The sequence below is a fragment of the Telmatherina bonti genome, assembly GCF_933228915.1.
Source record: "Telmatherina bonti genome assembly, chromosome: 18".
Classification (NCBI taxonomy): Eukaryota; Metazoa; Chordata; class Actinopteri; order Atheriniformes; family Telmatherinidae; genus Telmatherina; species Telmatherina bonti.
The window spans coordinates 36,490,100-36,515,438 of NC_136616.1; the positions used below are offsets into that span (position 1 = coordinate 36,490,100).

Consider the following 25,339-nt stretch of genomic DNA (forward strand, 5'->3'; position numbering starts at 1 on the left):
AAGTTGTGAATCAATTTTTCTCAAACAAATGGATCAGAACCAGAACACAGCAGACTTTCCCATCAAATCTTTATTGAGATGTTCCAACAGAACCTGCCTCGCTGTTTACCGCCATCATGACAAAAGGACGAGTCGGTTTTTCTTGCGTCAACAGATCCAGTTCAGTCCGCTTGTGTCGCGTCTCAGAACTCCTTTCATGTCCCTGAAGGAGAATAAAATCTATGTGTTGTCCACCCGTCCCCATAGGGCTGTCCACCCGTCACTACAGTCGTCCGCCCGTCGCAACAGGATCACAGTCCACCCGTCAGAACAGGTCGTCAACCCGTCCCGTCAGGTCGTCCAACTGTCGCAACGGGTCGTCAACCCGTTGAAACAAGTTGTCCACCCGTCAGAACAGGTCGTCCAACTGTCGCAACGGGTCGTCCACCCGTTGCAACATGTCATCCACCTGTCATAACAGGTCGTCCACCCATCCCGTCAAGTCGTCAACCCGTTGCAACGGGTCGTCTATCCATCCCACCCGTCGCATCGGGTCGTCCACCCGTCACAAGTTGTCCACCTGTTCGGACAGGTCGTCCACCCGTCATGAAAGGTCGTCCACCCGTCATGACAGATCATCCATCCGTCGCAACGGGTCATCCACCTGTCGCAACGAGCCGTCCACCCATCACAACGGGTCGTCCACCCGTCAAAACAAGTCGTCCACCCGTTGCAATGGGTCGTCTACCTGTAGGAACAAGTCCACAGTCCACATCATGCATCGGGTTGTCCACACATCACATAATTTTTTTCCCTGAATTGTTCTGAACTTTTATTATTTTTATAGTTTGTTCTTGTTTCTCGAGGAGCGCTAGACTCCCACAAAGCAGCTCAGAAACCAGCAAATAAAAATATAAATATCTTCAAATCAAATCAAGTAAAACTTCTCATCGTCCCGGAAACACAAACAAACATGGTGGAATTTGGTCACATCTAAAAGCAACAAACAAAGAAAAAAATAAACAAAAATCATCTTTACATGTTAAGTCTTCAGAGAGTCCAGACCAGCAGGGGTACCGGACTGCGTCTCGGCCTGTTTACACTCAGTAGTGATGTGATTGTCTGGGAGGAGTTTGGGGGGTTGGAGGGGGTCGGAGCCGGGCTCACAGTACTTCTGACACTGGCGGAGAAGGTCGGACCGTGGTTTCAGGCCCAGTTCCGACCCAGAAGTGCCCTTTATGTGCGAAGTGCGGGAGTTGACGGTGGGAGTCGGGGATAAGGCTGCGTGGTTCGGGTGTTCACCGGCGGGAATGTGGCTTTCCTTCCGTCCTGAGGCTACAATGGAGGAGAGGAGGTCTGGAGGAGGACCAGGACATTCAGGATAGGGGTCTGGAGGAGGACCAGGACATTCAGGACAGGGGTCTGGAGGAGGACCAGGACATTCAGGATAGGGGTCTGGAGGAGGACCAGGACATTCAGGATAGGGGTCTGGAGGAGGACCAGGACATTCAGGATGGGGGTCTGGAGGAGGACCAGGACTTTCAGGATAGAGGTCTGGAGGAGGACCAGGACTCTCAGGGTGGAGGTGAGTTAGCGATGAGGTACCGCTCGTCTCCGTTGGCACTGATCGGATTTTACCGAGCAGAATCTTCTTTCTGGATAATCCAGAGTCGTGGCCAGGACCGGGACCAGGACAGTGTGGAACTGGAATGACATCGTTACAGTTTGTTCCTGAGAAAACGCCACCCCACCCGGGTGGATGGTGGCCAGCCGGGCTCTCCATCTCGCCGCCTCCAGAGGTGGACACGGTGAACACCGGGCCGTCTGTGGACCATCTGGTACAACTGGAGGAAATCCTGGGATCCAACTGGTCACAGCTGGAATGTGACTCTGTGGAGGGAAGGTGGAAGTCCTGACGTGGAGTGGCAGCGGTCAGAGAGGGCGGCGTGCTGCTGGTCGATGGCAGCTCTCCTCTCAGGGACAGGCTGCTGGTGAAGTGTCTCTTCAGGGTGGCGATGGGGGGGATGGCGCGCTTGTCTGGGCCGAGCAGAACCGGATCAGGGTCGGAGGAAGGTGGGTGGAGGTCTTTGGGAAAGACGGGGGGCTGCTGCGGACTCCTGGCGTCTTTGTGCTTTAACGGCGGCGGCGAGTTTTGCAGCGGTCTGAGGAGCGGCAGGACGTTCCTCACGTCCTTCACCAGCTCCAGAAGCGGCGGCGACGAGCCGGAGGAGCATGTCTTGTTCTGATACCGGACCTTGGGTCTGGACTTGGTGAGCCAGCTGTTCTGGTTCTGATGAGCCGGACTGGACTCGCCGCGGCGGTCTCTGCTCAGGGAAAAGTCCCGTCTGGACGCCGAGAGCTGGTTCAGGTCACAGAGGATGGCGGCCAGCAGGTTTCTGTCTGACGGGTGTTCCTGCCCCCCAGCCGTTGCCATGGAAACCTTCCTGTCATCACCCCCCGTTTCATCATCGTGTGGCAGGCCGCAGTCCTCCACCTTCTCCACGTCCACGTCGCTGTCGTCACTGTGGATGTGGATTCGACCGGCTGTCCTGGGCGCCCCCGGCGACGCCGCCTCCGAGCCGTCGGATTCGTGGTCCAAGATGTCGGCCGGAAGATCCCCAAGATCTGCATCCGGGTTGGCGCTGATGGCAGCGGAGTGGACGGTCGGGAGAGGAGGAAGGTCAGAGAAGTCGACGGTCTGCTGGCTGCTGAGTGGACTGCTGCTGCCGCTGTTCGTCTTGGTGTTGTTGGTGTTGTCATGGCTACTGTCGCTGTCCAGGGTGATGATCACTGGAGAACTGAGACAGAAGATCAGGAAGCATGATGAGAGAACGGTTCTATGTCCCGTTGACACAGATAAAACCAACCAATCAGACTGCTTCGTCTCAGCAGGTCACAGCATGAAAATAATAAAATGTGTTCAGCAGCGAATCAGAACGTCGTCGGATTAAATGTTCTCCTTCACGCAGAAACACGAGTTTATCGCACAACAAGCTGAAACACAAACACTTTCACATGTATGTAAGGAGGAAAAATAAAGGAATTAATTAAGCAGATCATGCTAAAGAGAAGAAATCATGAAAAAATATTGAACTATTTAAAATAGAAAACTAAGACTAAAAAGTAAAAAAAAATAAATTTATTGTAAAAAAAAATGCTGGAGAAGAAATCAGGAAAAAAAATCTTTAAATAATTTAAAAAAAGAAAAAACTAAAAAGAAAAAGAAAGTAAACTAAATGTATTAATAAAAAAAAACAAAATGACAAACAAGAAAAAAGAGGAAAAAGAATCTGGAATCTGTAAAATCTGGATTAAAAAATATAAATTTGGATTTAAACAGAGGAAATAATTACAGATGTGCTAATTAGCATCTTCCCGCTGAAGGTCGCCTGTCTCCTCCTGCTGGTGGCGTTTAGACCTGCAGGTCGACTCAGGTTCCACAAGCATCACAGTTGTCATGGCAACTGTTTGGCGGTCCCATCCTACCTGCTCTGCTGCATCCTGCGATGGCGTCTGCGGCGGCGTTTCCGCGATGAAGGCTGTGCTGCGCTGATGGTGCCTTCGTAGATGATCTCCACGCTGGGACTCCGGTCGTCCCTGGACCTCCTGCTGCTGCTGGACCGCAGGCAGGAGACAAGAACCAGAAGCAACAGAAAGACTTTTTTATTCGTTTCCACTGCAGCTACAGCTCGCGCTGGAGAGCGGCGGCCAAAATCAGCTGTGGACATGGTCCCAGTATGCACGTGTGATTCCAGTGTTACAAACACAGCTGTTACTGGGCTGCTGGTTAGGGTTGCTATGACGACAGGGCCTGCTGGTTAGGGTTGCTACGACGACAGGGTCTGCTGGTTAGGGTTGCTACGGTGACAGGACCTACTGGTTTGGGTTACTACGACGCTGGTTAGGGTTGCTATGACGACAGGGCCTGCTGGTTAGGGTTGCTATGACGACAGGGCACCATAGCAACGCGTTAATCAGCTGTCTTTGAACAGGTGAATGAGAGAAACGCACTGTAGCCTGACCCGGAGCGCCGCCAGGACATTTTAGGCTCGATAAAAGAAAACGGCAGAGACCCCACCACCTGATCGGAAAATTTAGATTTTTGTTTTTGCTTCAAGCTGATGAAAAAAAAGCTTTTCATGGGAATAATAAAGATCTAGGGATGTGTTTAACCCTTTATGGGGCAAGTGACTATTTTCCATCACTTTGTTTTCCTTCACATTCTGCTTGAAGACAGAACGGAGGTCTTGGTTCAGACCAGAAGGACAAGTTTAGGTTAATATTTCTAATCAGAAGATATTTCATTGAGTGCCCTATAAAGGGTTAAATCACAGTGCAGACATCTAACTAGGTTATTTTAATATAAATGGTTTATCAGTTTATATTACTGCTGTAATTTATTACAACCTTTGAAAAAACTTATTTTTAATTAAAGTTTAATGATTTTCTGAAATAGTTTGAACATCATTTATGGGCCCCTATCAAATCATGGAGCCCTTAGATCTTCCTAATCACCCCCTCCCTACATGGCGCCTCTGAGCCTGACAGCGGTTGTTTGGCGGTAAAAGCGGATTAAACAACTGGGAACCGTACATTAGATGGTTATAATGCACGACACGGGGTCTAGAACACCACGACGCGCAGCGTTGTTTATAAATACTGGATTCATTCATTTTCTGAACCGCTTAATCCAATTCAGGGTCACGGGGAAGCTGGAGCCTATCCCAGCTGGCTTTGGGCAAAAGGCAGGGTACACCCTGGACAGCTCGCCAGTCCATTGCAGGGACACACAGAGACAAACAACCACTCACTCCTATGGGCAATCGGTAACCAATTAACCTAACATGTCTTTGGACGGTGGGAGGAAGCCGGAAAACCCGGAGAGAACCCACGCATACACAGGGAGAACATGCCAACTCCACATAGAAAGGCTACTGACCAAACCTTTCCCCAGCCAAGGATTGAACCAGTGACCATCTTGCTGTGAGGCTACAGTGCTAACCACTGTGCCACCGTGCAGCCCTAAAAATACTGGATAATTGTGTTAAATAATCAAGATCTCAATTTCAGTCAAAATAATCGTGATTATAGTTTTTGCCATAATAGAGCCGCTCTAAAAGAGTTTCTTTAAACTCTGGGTCATAAAATCCCCATAAGGTGCACTTCAACCCCCCAGAACTTCCTGTTTTTGCAGGAATCTCTTTCAAACATGGCGTTCTGTTGCCGACGGCGTCGCCTGACAGGTGCAAAGCGAAGACGTTCTTCTGTTCAAACATCCGACCGCAACGTTTCAGATTGAAATGAGTTGTTTTCCGGTAAACGGCGCTTCCTGACGTCTCGGACGCTCGCATGTCGGTATCCTGATGACGGACCTCACCTCTCTCCTCCCAAGCTGCTGTTCTCCTTGTAGACCTCCCTCCTCCGTCTGTCCTTCCTCCTGCCTCCTTCCCTCTTCCTCATCCTCTCCCCGCGGTAGTCGTGGCTCGGCCTCCATGACGAGTCCTTGGCGTGGCTGTCCAGGTGGCGGCTCTTGTACTTCCTCTTCCCGCCGGGTTTCTCGGCGTGATGGGCGTGCTCGTTGGGGGTGGGCGGCGGCGAGGGCTGGGAGGAGCAGAGGGGTGAGGAGGACAAGGAGTGGAATGGCGAGGAGCTGGAGGAGCTGAGGGAGGAGATCTGGACTCCTCGGAAGTCCCAGGTGGAGTCGGCGGGGCTTGGCGGCAGCGGCGAGCCGGAGTCCACGCTGGACTGGAACGGCGACGGGGAGCGGCGCCGCATCATGGCGGGGTAGATGGAGCGGTTTGGGTTGGAGAGGATCCCACTGCGGTCCCGCTCCCTCCTCCTCCTCTTCCTCCTTCTCCTCCTCTCGCCATCCGCCTCGCCGTCTGGCTGCTTCCTGGACGGCGAGCTGAGCGAACACACCGACTTCCCGCTGCGCTCCGAACTCCCCGACCGCGAGCGTCCACGAGGCCGCTGCTCGCTCCCGTCCTGGACGGGCTTCTCGCCGGCGCCCTGCTCCTCGGTGAAGGCGGCGGACGTGGAGGGCGGGACTGTGGGCAGGTATAAAGGGGGCGGAGCCTTCACCTCCGCCTGCTCCTCCTCCTTCTCCTCCTCGCTGTCGGAGGAGAGCTGCACCAGTTCCGGCGTCCGTTCCGCCATCGGCTTCTTGTAACCGACAATCAGACACTCGTCCTCCCCCTCCTTCTCTCCTGCGTCCTCATTGGCCAGCTCCTGAGGGGCGGGGCTGAACGTCGGCAGGAGCGAACAGGACGGCTCGGCGGTGGAGTAGGAGGGGCCTGGTGTTTCGTCGTCCCAGCCCGATAGGCTGAGGGCGCTTCCTGTTTGGGTGATGTCATCAGTCAAATCCCGCGCCGCCGTGCCTCCCCGCTCGCCGTCCTCGCCCTCCGATATGGCGATGACGGAGCTGCCGTCGGAGGAGGTGCTGAGCCTGTCCAGGTCCACGTCGGCGGCCATCGGCTGGTAGACGGCCTGCTGGTCGTACGCGTCCAGGTCGAGCGGCGAGCGGGCGAAGCTCACAAGCTCGTGCACGAAGTGCTCGGTGCGCGCCAACAGGAATGGCCTCAGCTCTTCTTCTATGGTGGCCATGTCCTCCAAGCCGTGGTGAGCGAGGCGCGCCATTATGATGCGCTGGACGATGTCCACCAGCGAGCCGTGGGCGCCGTACAGCACCGCCAGTTCCCGCCGCAGCCAGGGGCGGAGCCTGGTCAGGCTGGAAGGGGACCGACGGAAGCTGTCGGCCGAAATGTCCCGCTGCTGTTGCCCCTGGTTACCGGTTACTCCGGGAACGCCTCGGACTCGAATGGCGAACTGGTAGAGCATGCGGCGGAACGCCAGCATCTCCCGTTCCCTCATCCGGGTGACCATCCCGCCGTCTCCCTGCTGTTGCAGCCTCTCCGCCAGGCGGGTCATCAGCCGCTCTGACGCCCGCCGGCTGCGGGTCGGACGGGCCGACGCCCCCCCGAGGCCGGCCAAGCCGTCAAATATCACCCCGCGTTCCGACGAATCGCCCGCTCCCCTCACGTCCTCGCCATCCTCGCCATCGTCCGGGATGATGTTGGAAGCCGGAAAGTGGTGAGGAAGAGGAGGAAGAGGAGGAAGAGGAGAGCCCAGGTACCACTCCCACACCCCCCTTCTCTCCTCACCCCCCCTGCCTCTCCCTCCCCTCTCTCTCCTGCGCCTCCTGGTCGTGGCTTCGCCGCCGTCCGCCACGCGGTGCCGCCTCAGCATCAGCCTCATGTGGTGGTCGCTCCGCGCCGCCGACGCCATGGCAGCCACCATGGCGACGGTGGCGGCCACGCTGCTGTTGGGGGGCATGGGCCGCAGCGTGTACTCCTTGAAGTCGTTCTCGGCGCGGACGGAGTGCAGGATGGAGGCAAAGGGCTGCTTGCAGAGCGGACACTCCGCCTTGTTGTGCGACCACTCCTGGATGCAGGGGAAGCAGAAGCGGTGCAGGCAGCGGTCCAGGTACGCCAGGTTGTTGAAGCGGTCCAGGCAGATCGGGCACTTGGAGTCGGGCGACGCCTCCTCCGCCGCCAACATGGCTCTCGCGGAGGCAGTCGGGGCGGGAGGAGTCACGGAAGAGGAGGCGGTGGCGACTGTTGATCCATTCTTAGCGGCGTTTTTTCTCCTGCTGCTGCTTCTGCTGCCCTCCCGACTCCTCTCCGGCTCTCCGTCTGCGGCGGATGCATTGTCACGGCGACGCACACGCAGCTTCATCCGCATTGGCGCCATCGCCTAAACAAACGGAAAGAGAGGATTGAGACTTAAGTTCTCCGTCTGATCTGGTTTACATAGAAGTTCTGCACCTGGAACGTCCTCTTTTCAGACAGTTTTTACCTGAAACTAACAAGCTCCAGATATCTGAACCTTCCAGTGAAACTAACCAGTAGAAACTGGAACCAGTTCCAGCCTCCAGCGGCTCTAAAGGAGCCTCTGGACTCAGCCTTCCAGTGAAACTAACCAGTAGAAACTGGAACCAGTCCCAGCAGCTCTAAAGGAGCCTCTGGACTCAACCTCCCAGTGAAACTAACCAGTAGAAACTGGAACCAGTTCCAGTCTCCAGCGGCTCTAAAGGAGCCTCTGGACTCAACCTCCCAGTGAAACTAACCAGTAGAAACTGGAACCAGTTCCAGCCTCCAGCGGCTCTAAAGGAGCCTCTGGACTCAGCCTTCCAGTGAAACTAACCAGTAGAAACTGGAACCAGTTCCAGCCTCCAGCAGCTCTAAAGGAGCCTCTGGACTCAGCCTTCCAGTGAAACTAACCAGTAGAAACTGGAACCAGTTCCAGCCTCCAGCAGCTCTAAAGGAGCCTCTGGACTCAGCCTTCCAGTGAAACTAACCAGTAGAAACTGGAACCAGTCCCAGCAGCTCTAAAGGAGCCTCTGGACTCAGCCTTCCAGTGAAACTAACCAGTAGAAACTGGAACCAGTCCCAGCAGCTCTAAAGGAGCCTCTGGACTCAGCCTTCCAGTGAAACTAACCAGTAGAAACTGGAACCAGTTCCAGCCTCCAGCAGCTCTAAAGGAGCCTCTGGACTCAGCCTTCCAGTGAAACTAACCAGTAGAAACTGGAACCAGTCCCAGCAGCTCTAAAGGAGCCTCTGGACTCAGCCTTCCAGTGAAACTAACCAGTAGAAACTGGAACCAGTTCCAGCCTCCAGCAGCTCTAAAGGAGCCTCTGGACTCAGCCTTCCAGTGAAACTAACCAGTAGAAACTGGAACCAGTTCCAGCCTCCAGCAGCTCTAAAGGAGCCTCTGGACTCAGCCTTCCAGTGAAACTAACCAGTAGAAACTGGAACCAGTCCCAGCAGCTCTAAAGGAGCCTCTGGACTCAGCCTTCCAGTGAAACTAACCAGTAGAAACTGGAACCAGTTCCAGTCTCCAGCGGCTTTAAAGGAGCCTCTGGACTCAACCTCCCACTGAAACTAACCAAACCAGCAGAAACTGGAACCAGTCTCCAGCGGCTCTAAAGGATGAGCTGCTAAATTCAGCCATATTTACCAACAGACACATCATTTTACTCTGCTTTCCTGCTTTCTGTTTATATAATATCTTTTAGCGGTTTTTCTGTAACTCAGACTGGATTTTATGGAACACTTACTGGATTTCTGTAACTCAGACTGGTTTTTCTGCAACACAAACTGGTTTTTCTGTGACCCAAACTGCAGAGTATTTCTGACCATCTTCACTGCACCAACCTTTCAGCTAGCATTTAGCTAACCGGGTAAAGCTGCTGCCTCTCCCAATAAAACCACTTTACTACAGGAGATTCTAACCAGTTACACCAGTAACAGCTGCCTGCATAAAGAGACATTGATCTGACATGCTCTGCAGCTCGGTGGTAGAAAAACAAACCCCTTTAAGGTTTCTGACTCTTCCCCAGCCTGCTAGCATGATAACGCTGTTAGCTTGATTAGCTTCCTGGACCTGAGCAGAAGACTCTCCGGCTGGTTTCGGGACCTCCTCATCCGCCTTCTGTCTCCTTCTCCGGGAGGAATTCCGCGCCGTCGGCGGCATTAGCCGATGAATGTGATGCCGGTCTACTGATCAGCACCGTGTGGAGCAGATTTTAACTGGATTCCGGTTAAAACGGAGACATTTGTGTCGCTCGGAGCGAGGCTACAGCTGGAGCAGAGCGGAGGCCGCGGTGCATTATGGGTCCATTTTTTTCTGTTTCTTTATTTCTTTTGTGACGAAAACAAACAAACAAATAAACATATCTAATATATGTTAACTTCTTAAAATAACTTTTTTGTAGCTTAAATAATCAATAAATACTAAAATGGTTCATTCTGATTGTGCAGCTTTGTGAAGTTTTCCACCTCATGGTTTTTATTCAGTGTTTATGTAAAACTGTCATATGTAAAAATAATAATTATTTATCCGAAATGTGTCATACTCTCATGGTTTTACATTGTACTTTTACAGTAAAATGATCAATAAATGACTTTAAATTTCTTCCCCGCATCACAGTTTCAGGTGTTTGATTTTCTGACCTCTCTTTAATTATTATTTAAAAATGTAAATTTAAAGTGTTTGTTGTAGTATGTGTATTTTTACTATCTTTCCTGTATATTTTTCAGGGGAAAAAAAGTAATGACAGATAATATTAATCTGAAATCAAAGTCCCGTTCAATACTTTCCTCCTTGATTATTTATTTATGACCAGAAGACGATACATAAGCCCTATAAATTTGGAATAATTGGAGTATTATGTAATATAGTAGGCAGAGAATGATTTTAACACTAATGTTTTGAAAAGTTGTAATTTTATCTTTTTTTTTTTTTTTTTTAGCACAAGATGGCGATGTTGCATCTCGAGGCTGTTCAAACCGCAGCGTAGAAGAAGAAGTAGTGGTGGTGCAGACCATAGACATAATATACATAGACACCGCATAGTATCTCACCGCCATCTTGAATGGGTCTCCCGAATGCATTTATTTGTAAGAAAATAACTTCACAAATTTTTACTTAATTTTTCTCAGTTTGATTTGTTAGAAAGGTCAGAGATATTGTTATGATACAGATAATTGTAAAACATTTAAAACTATGCGTTTTTATGATAAAATATTTTCATAATGCTATTTAACAAAGTCATAAAGTAGTTATAAATAAATGCATAGATAAATTTGATACTAACATGTTTGATTGTTTATTGATACATTTGGATTTGTCTATTTTTATCTGGTCACATAAATTATTATTCAACCTTGTGAAATGTAATTCCACACGAACTGCTTTCAATATTTCGCCGGTTATTGCAACTGTATGCTGAACAAAATACAGGAATAGTTGCTGCTTTCTGTTGACTATGGTTGACTTGACTCTTTCTTTTATTTACATTTATAAATTTATCAATATAAAGATACAGTTGTACAAAATCTGAAAGTAAAGTATTGTATCAAAACTGTGCAATTAAAAAGGTCCCTAGAAAAACACTCGCAAACATCCGCCAAGTAGAAAAGTGTTTTGTTTTGTGTGTAATATATACGCGTTGTTAAAAAGAAAACAGTTATTTCGGGAAACTACGTTGACTCTGCAGCAAGACTCGAACGCGGATACCCATCCAATATGGCGGAGACGCTGGTTCACTCTCCAGTGTACAATGTACAACATATGTCTATGTTTGCAGACATTAATACCAGTAGAAGAAGAAGAAGAATCGTAAACAAACCAACCTGTCTGTGAAGTTTAAATTGTTGACCCGAGTTTTAGTTGTTTTGTCGAGTTTCAGCTGTTTTCTGGATTTAATAAAAAGATGGAGGCGGTCAGCAGACGGACTCTGGACTGGATTTATTCTCTGGTAACATTTCTACACTCGTTTTATTGTAAAACTTTGTTAATTTACCAGATTAAAGCGCTAACTGTTATCTTAGCATCACGGCGCATTAAACGGTGAGAATAAAGTTTATTATAAATCTGCTCATTATTAATAACTTATTACTCGTATATACCTCCATTATTAGTGGAGTCTGCTTTTTATGTAAAATAATCTTTATTTCTTAATGTTTCTTAGGAATTCAGTCTCTTTGGTTTTCCTCACTTCATTTTGATCCGGAATATTAAGTTTCCCAGTATTTTAAGTTTCAGTATTTTAAGTTTCCTACCTGAACCAAAGCTAAAAAATAAATGAATAAAATTACTTAAAATCGGGATTAAACTAATCCAGTGATTTTTAAGGTAAAATAAGACAACAAACATCATTTATAAGTGTTTTTCATGCAGCTGTTATTCCCCGCTTCGTCACATAGATCCCGTTGGAGGAACATTTTCTACTTTTAGTCATAAATAACATTAAAACAAGACAAGTCAAAGTTTCAGCTTCTTTTCATTGATCAGTCACGTTGCCATGGATACGATGAAGATGAGGGTTTACCTCCCGACTCCTCTCTGTCCTCCAGCTCCTGCTGGCCGTGGTGGTTCTGTCCTGGTCCTACGTGATCTACGCCAGCAGGATCGCAGCCCATTGGCAGCTGGAGACGAGGACCGCCGTCCGGCGCCAGGACTGACGGTGAACCCGCCGCAGCTCCAGGTGGGTCCGCCGAGCTTTAACCCACCTGCAGCAGGTTGGACTAAAGCTGAGAGAAATGCTGAGGTTTGGGAAGAAGATCAGACTGAAGTGTTTCCATCGTCGGCTGGACGAAGCTCAGACATCTCCTCGCGTTTCTCTGCCACGTCCTGAACATACGGGACCAACCAGAACCTCTCTGTGCTGTCTGACCCAACACCGGGACATCGCGGTGTTCTGTGTAAACGTCCACCTGGATGTTTATGCGTCTCCTCCTCTGACAGGCAGACGTCGAGCCCGACAACTCCTCCGCTCCGGTAAGGAAACTTCAGTCTGGCTGCTGTAGAAACTACCCAGAATCCTTCAGTGTGCTGAGAGACGGTCCACAGCAGCATCACGAGAAGTCTGAGGCAGCAGCAGGAGGAAGAGACGAAGAGGGTCAGAACATAAAATGTCAGATGGCTGGAATCAAACATTCGTCACGTCGGGTCTTTTCTTCATAACTCAGCTGAAGGAAGCAGTTTGTCCGCTGTCTGCATGTCGGAGGATGAAACTGATGAAGAGCAGCGTGTTCAGGACTCAAACAGCATCTTGTTCTTTTCCTTTGTGATAACTTCACCTCCTTCCACCCATGATGATGGTGATGATGGTGATGATTTATCCGTCCCTGTCCTGACACCTCTGGTAGACTGACCTGATGGACAGACGGCTTCTCAGGAGAGGACAGAGTCAGGATGACTTCCAGGAGGAGCGAGGAGGAACGAGGAGGAGCGAGGAGGACGGTGTGACGCTTCAGACTGGATCTAAATCTGGACCAAACTGGATCTGAAGGATCGTCCTAAAAACGAAACATCTGTAAAAAGTTCTCTGAAGGTCAGGAGATCCTCGTGTGGACTCACCCCCCGGGATTCAGGAGATCCTCGTGTGGACTCACCCCCCGGGATTCAGGAGATCCTCGTGTGGACTCACCCCCCGGGATTCAGGAGATCCTCGTGTGGAGATCCTGTTTGGATGAACACAGAACTGCTTTTAGACCAACCAGGTGAAATTGTGTTATTTCTCCGAGCACACCTGATGATCTCTGCTTTAGTGGTTGATGTTTGGACCTGAGGTTGGGTCGGGGGGGTCAGCAGATTTAATTTATGTTTTTACTGTTTCTATTGTTTTTTACTTTCAGGCTGGAATAAAAGTTTGTATGAAAATGTGGGCGTGTCAAATGGGCGTGGCTACACACAGACTCCGCCTACGTCTGGAGTTTGTTATTTAAACTTGTCATGCCCGACATCATGAGGACGATCGTTCAGCTGCTTCGTTACGTTGACGAATAAGTTCCTGTGAGCAGCTTGGTGGTAGAAATGTGCCTCCTCTTGATTTGTAGTTATTGATCTGTAATTTAGACATTTCTAAGTTTAGATTTACTGCTGGAGCTGCAGGAGGGAAGAAGAGAAACAGGAGGATCAGGAGAAGAAAAAGGAAACTAAATGGAACATCTGCTACATCTGTAGAAGCAAAACAGGATCAATCAGGAGTATAATCTGACAAGCTGAGCAGTAAGTGTGTAACAACATGGCTGCAGCTTCTTTTGGTCCGCCATAAGCAGAACTTTCCGATCACTTATTGATCTTTGGCGGCTCCTGATTGGACGTTACCGTCAGCTGAAGCTCTCTGATTGGTGGAAAGTCCTGACAGGAAGCGTCTTCATGCAGGTCGCTGTGTGTCTGCAGGTTCAGGTGTGTTATTATGGTGCGCTTCTGATGTATTCAGTAACTAAAACCGCCGACACACACACACACACACACACGCTGGGTTTGAAGCGAGTCCTCAGATGTGTTAATGCTCTCAGCAGAATGGAGGACGAGCGAGCTAAAAAGAGAATGAGGAGCATAATGAGAGAGAGTGAGTACCCATTCTATTAAAACCACTTCAAACACACACACACGCACACACGCTGGGTCCCATCTGTAATTAAAAGCTCTCTTCAGCCTCTTCTCCTCGTTCCCAGCAGCTCCGTCTTGTCCCAGTATGTCTCCCAGGACTTCCAGTTCAAACACATTTTCTTCCACTTCAGCTTGAAGCTACGAGAAAAAATCTTCTTTGCAGACGGTGTTTTACGTGTTGATCGCTGTGAAACTGTGGAGGAACCGGACAGGGATACATAAAGCTGGTGTGTGTGTGTGTGGATGAACAGCGAGCTGCCTCCTGCAGCTGTCCTCATGTTCATGCAGATGAGACAGAAACCTTCACACTGCAGCCGTTTAAAGGACAAAGACGTGAAGATTTTTACGCCGTTGGAAGGTTTGAAGCTACGAAACATCTAAAAGACGAGATTCTAGTTTTGATTTCTGGTGCAGTCTGATTTGCTGGTGTGTTGCTGGATCTCAGCATCCTCTTCCTCTCGTCCAGCTGTCAGCGTGTCGACCATCTTGGCTGCTAACCAGTTCACAAGCCTCTCGTCCATCTGCCGACAGGTGTGACGTGAATGTTTATACATGCAGCATTTTAAAATAAATTTTAATCTCCGAAACTTTGGATCATTTTACAATGTTTCTTTCGGTAATTATTAAAACATGTAATGCAGAAAGCAGCGAGAAAAAGGACGCAGTTTGGCGCCGAGGTCGTTTATTAATTTTAAAGTAAAAACACTGAAAACTTAAACATCAGTTTCTACTTCCTGCTGACCATAGACTGTATATTAAAAAGATGGGCGGAGCCTCCGTGACGTCACCCGTAGGTTTCTGAAGAGCTGAATTGAAGCTCGGTGGGCGGTTCCTACCATTGCCATCTTGGCAGGGGCATGCGCGTCGTCTCGCCTGGAAAATACAAATATGGGCAGGTGGAGCTGAGAGGGGGGCTGTGAGCGTCATGGTGGATGATTGACATCTAGCGAACTCTGAGCTTTCTGTAGCTAAGAGCTAACCGAGCTAACCCGGAGATAACAGGAGCTAACCAGCTAACGGAGGTAAGCGGGCTAAAGCTAAGTCACGTTGTTAACCGGCTAAAAACCGCGGTTGTTCTACGTTCTTCTGACTTGAAGTGGGAGATCGTGTACCTGTCAATCAAAAGGACACGCCCCTAAATATGACAAATTTCGAGATTAAATTACTTTTAAACGGGTGAGTTAGAAAAGAATTCACTTCCCCCACAGTTGTCATGAAGGTAAACCTGATCTATTAAACCTAAAATGGATTTTTGTACCAGACTGTAAACATGTTTATTCCTGCTGTAAACATGTTTATTTCTGCAGTAAACATGTTTATTTCTGCAGTAAACATGTTTATTCCTGCTGTAAACATGTTTATTTCTGCAGTAAACATGTTTATTCCTGCTGTAAACATGTTTATTCCTGCTGTAAACATGTTTATTTCTGCTGTGAAGTTGGCCTTTTTAACATGGGAGTCTATGGGGATTTGCTCTATTTTGCAGCCCCTAGTGGATTAAGGGGGAACTGCAGTTTTATGCACTTCCGCATAGGCTTCACTTTTAACCACCGGAGGCTTCGTCTATCTTTCATATACGGTCTATGCTGCTGACAAACTGTTTATATCGATCCTGTTGTCTCAGATTAACAAACACAAACATCAATAATATTGATCAAACTATGATTTGAACACAAACTAAATACATTTGCAAAGAGACAGTTAAGAAAAATAAAACTTAAATTTGCTTCCTTCAACAAAATAAAAACTTCAAAACCTTCAGCTTCTGGTTCATCTTGATGCCGTTGATCAGATTTATAAGTATTGACACGTCTCGAGTGGAAATAACTGAAGCCACACACTCGGTTCCCCCCATGAAGACCACCAGTTAACGTTTAGATCGAAGGTCTCCATCTCAGTCCTACGAGGTCCGCAGTCCAGCAGGTTTCCATGTATTCCTGCTTCAACACACCGGCATCAAATTAAATGGATCCAACAGCCAATCAGCTTCTGCTCAAACAATCAATAGTTTGAATCAGCTGTGTTGGAGAAAGGATACATGGAAAACCTCGGAGTCGGAGACCTCTGGTTTAGATCAAGTCAAGTGACTATTTCTGTGTTGTCATGTTGCCTGGCAACAGATTTGAATTCTGGTTGATTTCCGTAAGCTCATTTTGGCATCAGAACATCTGATGAAATCTTTCCGTCTCTGAATCTTGTTGGGAAAAGTTCAGGTTATGATGTAACCGCCAAATTTCGGAGCTTCAGAGGCGGAGCTGAAGCACAGCAGAGAGGGAAGGGGCGGAGCTTAAAAGTTTCATTTATAAAGTAAAAACGCCTCAGCTCGAGTGTTGTCAATCTTAGTCAAACGTTAACGTGAAGATGGACTGTTCCATCTGCGAGAAGAGGAGGAAGTTTTATTTTTCTTCTACTGTTGGAATGAGAAGTACAACATTTCATTTCTAACCCTACAAGCAGAAGTAAGACGCTAAAACACGGACATTTTATCCTTTCACAGCTAAGTTTGATGCAACGCGGCAGGTTTTGTTCTTTAGAACCACAAATTCTCTCTAGACTAAGGTCACGCTCGACTGGTTTTTGTAAATGGTTTGAGAACAAATGCTAGAAAAGTCCAGTTTCTATGCCACAGAGTTATCACACCTCAACATAAACCTGTTGTCACATTTCGAGCCAAACATTCATGAACATTTAACACAAACGCCTGATGACCCATCAGATCAGGCCGGGTCCATGAGGTCTTCGTTCAGAAACCCCGGCATGGACGCATACAGTTCCTGCTCCATTTCTGTCTCCGTCTCCATGGGGACGTGCTTGGCGGCCTTGGCGCTGACGTCTTTGGAATTCAGTGCCGACTTCTTCCCCTCCAGCCAGTAAGTTACCATGTCACCTTTCCCCTGTTGGCGGTGAGACGGGAGTTACTGGGAGTTCCCTGCAGAGGCGGACTGTGCTGGGAGTCGCTGGCTCACCTTCACCTGCAGCGTCCCTCTGCACTCCAACACGTAGCCGCCAATCTCCTCCAGCAGGTAGAACGCACTGGAGCTGCACTGGATCTTCAGGGCTGTGAAGACAACAAGACATGTCCGTAAAGACTCTGACTGCTTCCTTCTGGGCCGATTATACTTCAGTTATCAGCCATTTTGTTCCTGAAGAGGGTTACCTAGACTCGTGGACTCCATCCTGGACGCAGTGTTGACTGTATCTCCAAATAGACAATACCGAGGCATCTTTGTTCCCACGACCCCGGCCACCACCGGACCTGAGGATGCAGGACAGGAGGCGTTCAGACAAACACGTTCAACTAAACGATGAGTTTCTCAGCAGATGGTGGTTACCAGAGTGGATTCCTGCTCGTATCTGCAGCTGTATGTTGGGTTTGTGGGGGATCCTGAAGGTGCGACAGACTCCCACCAGGTCCAGAGCCATGCTGGCAATCTCTGAGGCATGGAGGATCCCGTTCTCCCTGGGAACGCCTGACACGACCATGTCTGCACAACGCCACAAGAACAAAAACTTTCGCTGGGGCGGATTCAGACACAAGGCTATACCCTCATTTATGATCCTTTGTAAATGTACAAAACTTTATGTAAATAGAATAGCACATTTGTTTCAGTGAACTCTCGTCAGTTTCAGACAACTACAACAAACATGGCGACACTAGTGGAGACAATGGTTCTGCTCATTCTCAGAAAGAGACATAAAAACAGTCAGACGGTGGTGGTGCAGGAACTACTGGTTAAGATTAAAGTCTGACGTAACTCTTTATCGCCATGCGTAGCGTATTAGATGGTTACAGGGTTATTCTTTTTGTCATTAATGTTACATGTCTGTATGTCAAACCTTGGCTTGAACCTTAAATTTCCCCTCGGGGATGAATAAAGTATCTTTGATTTGATTGATTTGATTTCTGAGACCTTTAGCATCACTTTGTGGTAAAATCCTGTTGTGTACAATCCAACACTTGTCTTTTACTGCTCAGTGAATATCTTTTATTCTAAAATGATACGTAACTATCGAAGTATGCATTAGAGGGTGAGCCAGGAGGGGATTTTCACTCCCACAGAAAAAATCTGATTGGGCTGTAAGTATCGAAACACAGAACATCATGGCGACTTTCAGAATAAGAGTCTCTTACAGGCGTCTCCGATGGTTTCCACTTTGTACACGTCATGGTTGTCGATGATGTCATCAAATGTTGTGTAGAGTTTGTTGAGGAAGTCCACCACCTGATACGGAGTACTGCTGCTGGACAGCTGGGTGAAACCCACAATGTCGCTGCACACACACAGATACCACAATGCACCTTATATTCATACTAGTCTGTCATCTTCATCTTCAAATCTAAACCATACTTTCTTAAAACGATGCCATTTAAAGTCCTTTGAGTCTACCTGAAGAAGACGGTGGCACTGACGTAGCTCTGAGCTTGTGATTGTTTCCCCTGACGCAGATCATCAGCCACCTGCTTGGGAAGCATACCTGCAGCAAAGAGATCAACATGTCTTTGTTTCATTAAACTTGTTTTAGGTACACCTTCAGTATTCTTTCCCTTCCCAATTTACTACCATAAATATGATGACATCTACAGAAAAATTAGTTGTTCTCGAACCAATTAATAATCCAGACCCAACTATTTTGGTCTCTTTTACTTATAGTTACATTTTTCTTTTTCCCTGTCATTCTTTGTGTTGTTGGGACAAAACTCCTTTTTACACTTGTCGAAACCTGCTGAGACCAACTAACCGCTGGCTCTGGAGAACAATGGTTAAGTGGGAACACAATACCTGGGTGCAGAAGCTAACTTTAACAAAAATTGATGCTTTTTTATTCCTATATTTACTTTTTTTAAATAGAAAAATACAATTTTATCTCATGTGAAGGCTCAGAAACTGACAAACGATGTGAAAGTTTTGTTCCAGATTAGACATAAAGACAACCGGATCATCAGCATAAAGAGAAATCTCTTTGTTTCTGTGTAACTTTTAGTAAAATTATGTCCTGCATCAGATGAAAGTAGCGACTGCATCACTGCGTATCCTACTGTATAGCAGCCTGTCGGTTTTCTGCTTCTCATGCATTAGATCCTGAGTCCGTTCAGCCACCAGAACTTCCAGGTGTTTACTGTACTTCTCCATCTGAAACACATACAGCTGTTTTAGTACAGCGTTCAGACTGAAGACGGAGCTTTGACACCATCTACGGATGTGTTGTTACCAGGTTCATCATCATGTCCACTGGGCTGACTTTGACCGGGTTGATGCGGTGAACGAACTTCTTGATTTGTTCAAAGGTGGGTCGGTGGGCGGGGTTATGTGAGCGGCATCGACGAATCAGCTTTCAAATATGTGAAGGTCATAAAAAACTTCATGTGAGCCAAGAGCGCAAAATGAATCTGTAATTAATGTTCATAAATGAAACATAACTCACCTCGACATAGTCAGAAGGACATGGACAGGTGTTATCAGCTTTACTGGAGATCAGCTCAGGTAGAGGAGGACACCACGCACACTCGAGGTTGGACTCCTCAGCCTGCAGTACCACATTAGTTTAAACTGTGTTTCCTTGCTGAGCTACCCGTGTTACAGTAGAACAATCCTGACTGTGGGGCTGAGACTTACAGGGACGGGGTCGCTGCGAGTAGCTATCTCCAGCAGGATGATGGAATAACTGGGAAAACACAGGTGACCAGTTAAACTGTGTGGATTACTTCCTCTGTATTTTGGGTTTATGGTTGTATTTTAATGATTTAACAGGTTTATTAGAGCACCTGAACACATCCCCAGCAAGTGTTGGCTCCATGTTGGAGTTCTGAAACTCAGGCGGCATGTACACCTCCAGGAGTCTCTGCTGATAGGTGGACAGAGGCTCCACCCCATCGTCCCTGCGGTACGTCCTCAACCCATAATCTGACAGGATAGAACGCATCAGTCATAAACCATCCGGTCCAGGTTTTCACTGTATTCTTGAATTTAAAACAAGCTTGCAGTATGTAATTGCTACATGTAAGTATTATCATTTCTGAATGTTTGATGTGACCATGTTGCCTTATATGTATAAAAATGTGCTACCTAGATGAATTTGTCTCTACTATTGTTGCTGAATCATATTATTGGTTTCAGAAAAAAAACCCAGAATCAAACATCAGGAAAAGAGGATTTCTCCTGCTCCTGGGACTCTTTGTGATAATTTTAACAATCAAAAACTTAAGCCCTGCGACCATTGATCGGATTAAGTGGTTCAGAAAATGAATGAATGAATTACTTAAACCATTATTACCTCCTTTTGAAATTTTGAAATAAGGCCGTAATTCCTATAAAATCTGTGATTAGTCTTGATTTTGTTGCAGCATCTGATCTGGACTGAAACATAGACTGGGGCTTGTCCGGGATCTGACTGAGGACCGGTGTTGGAGGGACTTGTAGTAAAAGATATTACTGAAATATTGCATAATAAGTGTTACATTATGAGTGCACGTGATTTGCTCTTGTCAACACAAAACTTACACAATCAAATATAAAAGCGTTGACAATCATTAGCAGAAAAAGGTGTAAATCTCTGGATTTTATTTGCTTTCAACCTCATTGTAAACTGGTTTTATGAAACTTATCTGTGCATGCCCAGATCACCTGTAATTTTGCAGACCCAGCGGTCATCTAAAACACAGTTCAGAGACTTGAGTCGGCCGTGACAGATCCTGTGCTGGTGGAGATAAGACATTCCTCTGGCGATGTCCGCGGCGAAGGAAAATCTGGAATTGAGTCACAGTGGATAGAGGTCTTTATAATTAATCCAAAACCTTCATCACTGTGACGGACTCTTCATGCAACCTGTTTACCTGAAGCCCCAGTTAAGTGGGATCTCCTCGTTCAGAAGGACATCGTTAAGGCTTCCTTTGGGGCAGTACTCTGTTACTATGGCAACGTTTGGTACCTCAACACAGCCACCGATGAACTTGCAAAGGTTGGGGTGATCTAGCTCTCTGGATTAAATATAGAATCATAGCTTAGCAGTGTACATATTCTGTGTGATGTTTCTGTTTGTTACTTGTTTGACTTCCTGTCGGATGGATTTGGACAAAATAAAGGTCTTTGTTTGGATTTTCTGATCTGTGTGTGATGTTTCTGTTTGTTACCTGACTTGTTTGACTTCCTGGCGGATGGATTTGGACAGAGAAAAGGTCTTTGTTTGGATTTTCTTGATGGCCACAGTCCTGCCATCGCTGCAGGGGAAACAGAAGATCTGAGATGGTGCTGAAATACTGCGATTATGAGAATATTTGAACGAGCAGGTGGTTGAACGTGTGGGCGTACTATATCCCCGTGCAGGTGAACAGCGTCTTCCGGGTTCCAGGTTGTGCTGTACAAGAGCTGAAGGTGGTCACACAGCTGGCGTTACTGTCGCTGTTCCCAGCTGGGACGCTCATAATGCTGCCCATGGTCATATGAGCTTCCTGATCTAAAGATATGGATTCCCTATGGATGAATAGCTCATAACACAGCTATAAAATCAATAGTGTTGATGCTACAAAGGATCCAACACAGTAACCTGAAAGGTTTGTGGCTTTAAAGCCATCAGTTTCAAACTTTCAGACTCTTCCCGCCTTCATCCAGAGTAATTTCAGATCTTTCAGTTACAAGTGGTTCCTTTTGGATTGTAGTACCTTGTTTGATTGTCGAGAAGTCGATGATCCAGCTTTCATCCCACAGAAGTTTCTCTTTCTGGTACCTCAACCACTACACAGACAGATTATCGGTGAAACACTGTAAACAGTTGTGTTTATATGTGTAGTTGTGGTTGTATTAAGTCTTACCACCGCAGTCAGGATGAAGGAGAGGCAAAGCAGGCTAAGTGGCAGGCCGATGGCCAACTTGGTGGTTGGGCTCATGGGGCATTCACCACAGTCGGCTGGACAGGTAGCACAAAGCTCTGCCTCCTCACAGACGCCATCGCCACAAACTGAGAGAAGAAAATCACAAATCAAGTTCTTAAAGTTTTGACGAATGTTGAAACTGGTACACTCATTTATTTCATTTATAAACAGCATTAGAGATTAAGATGGTTAGAAACTCTGGTATAGATCTATTTAGAAGATAGAGTACAAGAAAAAAAGGTGAGAACAATAATGTAAGACCAAGTTAAGTTCATAAAGCCCCATTTCCTCCAATGTGTCCCCCCATGATTGGGGCGGTTTGTTCCTGTTTTATCTCAAAGCAGCAGGTACAAAATGACATTAGTTTTGTTATTCCAGCCCTGGTTTGGGACTTCTTACAGCCTGTTCAGTATATCCCCTGGGCAGAGCTTTCTTCTCATTTCCATGATCTGTTGGAAATTTAATGTGGGTGTGGTTAATGCAGAAAAGTGTGAAGCAGACAGTTGTCCTGTCCCGATTTCAGCTGATGCAAACGGTTCAACAAGGTTGAATGAATGAAACAGCTGGTCGCAGAAGGAATAACAATGAACTGTTCCAAAAGTCTGTAGACGGAGTCAGATGGCACGACTTGGTTCCAGATAAGTAACTGAAACTAATACATCAAACTTCCCTCATATGGCCGTAACAGCAGCTGGTAGCTAGCTACCTTTACCTCGCAGTCCATCTTGTATTTTGTCATGATGTAAAGCAAGAAGAAACCCACCTACAGCAGGCAAAACTGTGCTCTTCGACTCCAGAGCGGCTTGCATGGAGCCGACTCGTATGTGAGCGATGAGCGAGGTCAGACCAGCATGGAACAAAACCACCTGTGAGACAATGAGTTGGGTTAAACGTGTGGAAAACAAATCATTTGGTTTGCATTGAATTTGGAAGTTTGTAGCTTCTTGAGTGAAGACTCAATGTTCTCTAATTATCTTCCTTTTTACTAACTTATAAAAGACCATAGTGTAAATTAATGTTACTATACTGATGACTGATGAGCAGCCTTTACAGAAATACCTTCACAAATGGTTTTGGATTCACAAAAAAAAAGTCATGTGAGAAAAAACCAGTGATGTTGATGTGAAATGACAGAGTTACCTTGGCAGTCCAGTTGGTTTGGGTCATCTTGCCCGAGGTAGAGATGGTGTGGGTGAAGATTTTCCCGTCATCGGGAATCCAGGGGCCACAGATGCTTTCTGTTGTCTGCCGGTCACAAACACAAGGGAACACCTTCATAAACAACACCTGTTTGTTTATGGCAGGTGTCATTATATAATACAAAACAATACAGTACAGAACGATGTGCAACACCATATGATATGACATGATACAATATGTCACAGTGTGATACACAGCAATACAATACAATGATAATAACGATATGATATATATGATATGATATGCTACGTCACAAGATGATGAAATGCGATACAACACAGTAGGATACTATTTGCTAAATGATATAAAACAATGTGATATAGTACAACATAATATGATACAATACAGTATGTTTTATTACATTATGTTATGTTACAGTATGATATGATGTGACACAATACAGTATAGCACAGCACAATACACAACAGTACAATACAATATGATACATTAGACCCACTTTATAATATGATACAAGATACTGCAAAACCATACTAAACAGTACAATATGATATGGTACAATTGGACACAACAGGACAGGACAGGCTAGGCTAAGCTAAGCTAAGCTAAGCTAAGCCAGGCTAGAATAGAATAGAATAGAATAGAATAGAATAGAATAGAATGGCTAGGCTATGCTAAGAATGGAAAGGCTAGGCTAGGATACGTTAGGATAGGATAGGATAAGATAGGCTAGGCTAGGTTGGGCTAGGATAGGATAGGATAGGATTGGATAGGCTAAGCAAGGCCACGTTGGGCAAGGATAGGCTAGGCTAGGCTGGGCTAGGCTAGGCTAGGATAGGATAGGATAGAATAGGATTGGATATGCTAAGCAAGGCTAGGTTGGGCTAGGATAAGATAGGCTAGGCTAGGATAGGATAGGATAGGATAGGATAGGATAGGATAGACTAGACTAGGCTAGGCTAGGCTAGGATAGGATAGGATAGTATAGTATAGGATAAGCAAGGCTAGGTTGGGCTAGGATAAGATAGGCTAGGCTAGGCTAGGATAGGATAGGATAGGATAGGATAGGATAGGATAGGATAGGATAGACTAGACTAGGCTAGGCTAGGCTAGGCTAGGATAGGATAGGATAGTATAGTATAGGATAAGCAAGGCTAGGTTGGGCTAGGATAGGATAGGCAAGGCTAGGCTACGTCAAGATACGATACAATACAGTATGATCCAAAATAAAGATATGCTTTATTGTCCCCACAGTCAAATTTGAACTTAAGTACTGAAACAAAATCTTAAACATGATTACGTTTATTATTGGCATATTATTCAAACTTTTTTTACATTTTACCAATATAAAAGTGGACCATTTGTTTGTAAGTCTCCAGACAATCAGTAGTTTTGTTGTTTACTCAGTCAATGACAATTCTGATGTCTTGTAAGAGCAAAGTTAATGATATATACAGTATGATGATTGATCCTACTTTTGGTTTTTGCCTGAGTTTTTCCAGCAATCTGCTGTTTTGTCATTTGGCATGACATAAACTACCATGTGAGGGCTTGTCTCGGAGAAGTGAGGAGGACAAATGAAGAGGATTTAAGGATGTGAGCACCATGTATCCCAGTGGACATGAGTGGATGTTGGCATGATGGATGCAGCAGTTTTCTCCGTTGGCATCATTCCAGTTGGCTGGACATTCGTGATGTTCGCAGAACCTCCGGGCTGTTGCGGCGTCTGTTATGGAACTGAGAACATCCACAGATCAGAGCAACTCCAAGACATAAAACCAGACATTCATCCAGTAAAACCAGCTTACCTGTGGGAGAAGATCTGGTTTTGGATGGCCCAGTGGTAGAAAGAGTCCCTGGCTGTGACAGAGTATGTGACGCTGAACACCTCGCCGCTCTTCACCAGCTCTGGAGGACGAACAATCCAAGCCATTTCCAGACCTGGACAAGAGACACAGGGTTGAAATAAATTCTCAAATGCAAACATGCTGTTTGATGATCATAAAAAACACATATAAGAACCAGGAACACGAGGCAGCAGGTGTCACAGCGCCTCAGATTCTCACCTCCACAGTCAATCATGTTGTATTCGTTGGGTCCAACCAGAGGCCAGCAGTCATACTCGCTGTTGTCCAAGTCGTGCCAACAAAACACAGGACCAAAGAGGCAAATGTCCACCTGGGAGCAGCCAAACACACCCAAAAACCACAATACAGCAACAAAACGCAGGACCAAAGAGGCAAATGTCCACCTAGGAACAGTCAAGCATACCCATAATATTTTCATTTTCATTTTTCATTTAATTTTTATTTATTTCATTCAAGACAACATAAAAATAAATACAAAATAAGACTGCCAATTAAATATGGCTTGAAT

At 46.6% G+C, this 25,339-nt stretch overlaps 2 protein-coding genes across 2 annotated transcripts; both read right to left on the reverse strand.

Moving 5' to 3' along the window:
• Positions 1–116: 116 nt before the first annotated feature.
• toporsb (topoisomerase I binding, arginine/serine-rich b) lies at positions 117–9,495 on the reverse strand. The gene is made up of 4 exons (XM_079257883.1): positions 9,421–9,495; positions 5,357–7,731; positions 3,466–3,594; positions 117–2,777 (listed from the first exon to the last, which is right to left on the reverse strand). The coding sequence occupies exons 2-4, from the start codon at positions 7,726–7,728 to the stop codon at positions 1,022–1,024; spliced, it is 4,257 nt and encodes a 1,418-aa protein (XP_079114009.1). The 5' UTR covers positions 7,729–7,731; positions 9,421–9,495; the 3' UTR covers positions 117–1,021.
• A 7,160-nt stretch (positions 9,496–16,655) lies between these two features.
• Positions 16,656–25,249, reverse strand: LOC306769318 (atrial natriuretic peptide receptor 1; the record flags this gene model as incomplete). Its single annotated transcript, XM_079257884.1, has 23 exons — positions 16,656–16,832; positions 16,905–16,996; positions 17,096–17,194; positions 17,271–17,423; positions 18,071–18,210; positions 18,327–18,414; positions 18,977–19,070; positions 19,150–19,269; positions 19,363–19,464; positions 19,554–19,602; positions 19,703–19,841; positions 20,562–20,683; positions 20,771–20,914; positions 21,068–21,154; positions 21,246–21,390; positions 21,596–21,668; positions 21,746–21,891; positions 22,569–22,671; positions 22,946–23,050; positions 24,568–24,700; positions 24,772–24,904; positions 25,030–25,141; positions 25,235–25,249. 23 exons carry the CDS (start codon positions 25,247–25,249, stop codon positions 16,656–16,658), a joined length of 2,571 nt encoding a protein of 856 aa, XP_079114010.1.
• Between the last annotated feature and the right edge of the window lie 90 nt (positions 25,250–25,339).

What these genes read in the sequence shown, in the direction of transcription:
- toporsb (XM_079257883.1), bottom strand. Translation starts at nt 7,728, where the DNA reads ATGGCGCCAATGCGGATGAAGCTGCGTGTGCGTCGCCGTGACAATGCA. An exon ending in AGCAGCTTGGGAGGAGAGAG is followed by an intron (nt 3,595 to 5,356) that starts GTGAGGTCCGTC and finishes CCTGCGGTCCAG; the next exon opens with CAGCAGCAGGAGGTCCAGGG. An exon ending in CGCAGGATGCAGCAGAGCAG is followed by an intron (nt 2,778 to 3,465) that starts GTAGGATGGGAC and finishes CTTCTGTCTCAG; the next exon opens with TTCTCCAGTGATCATCACCC.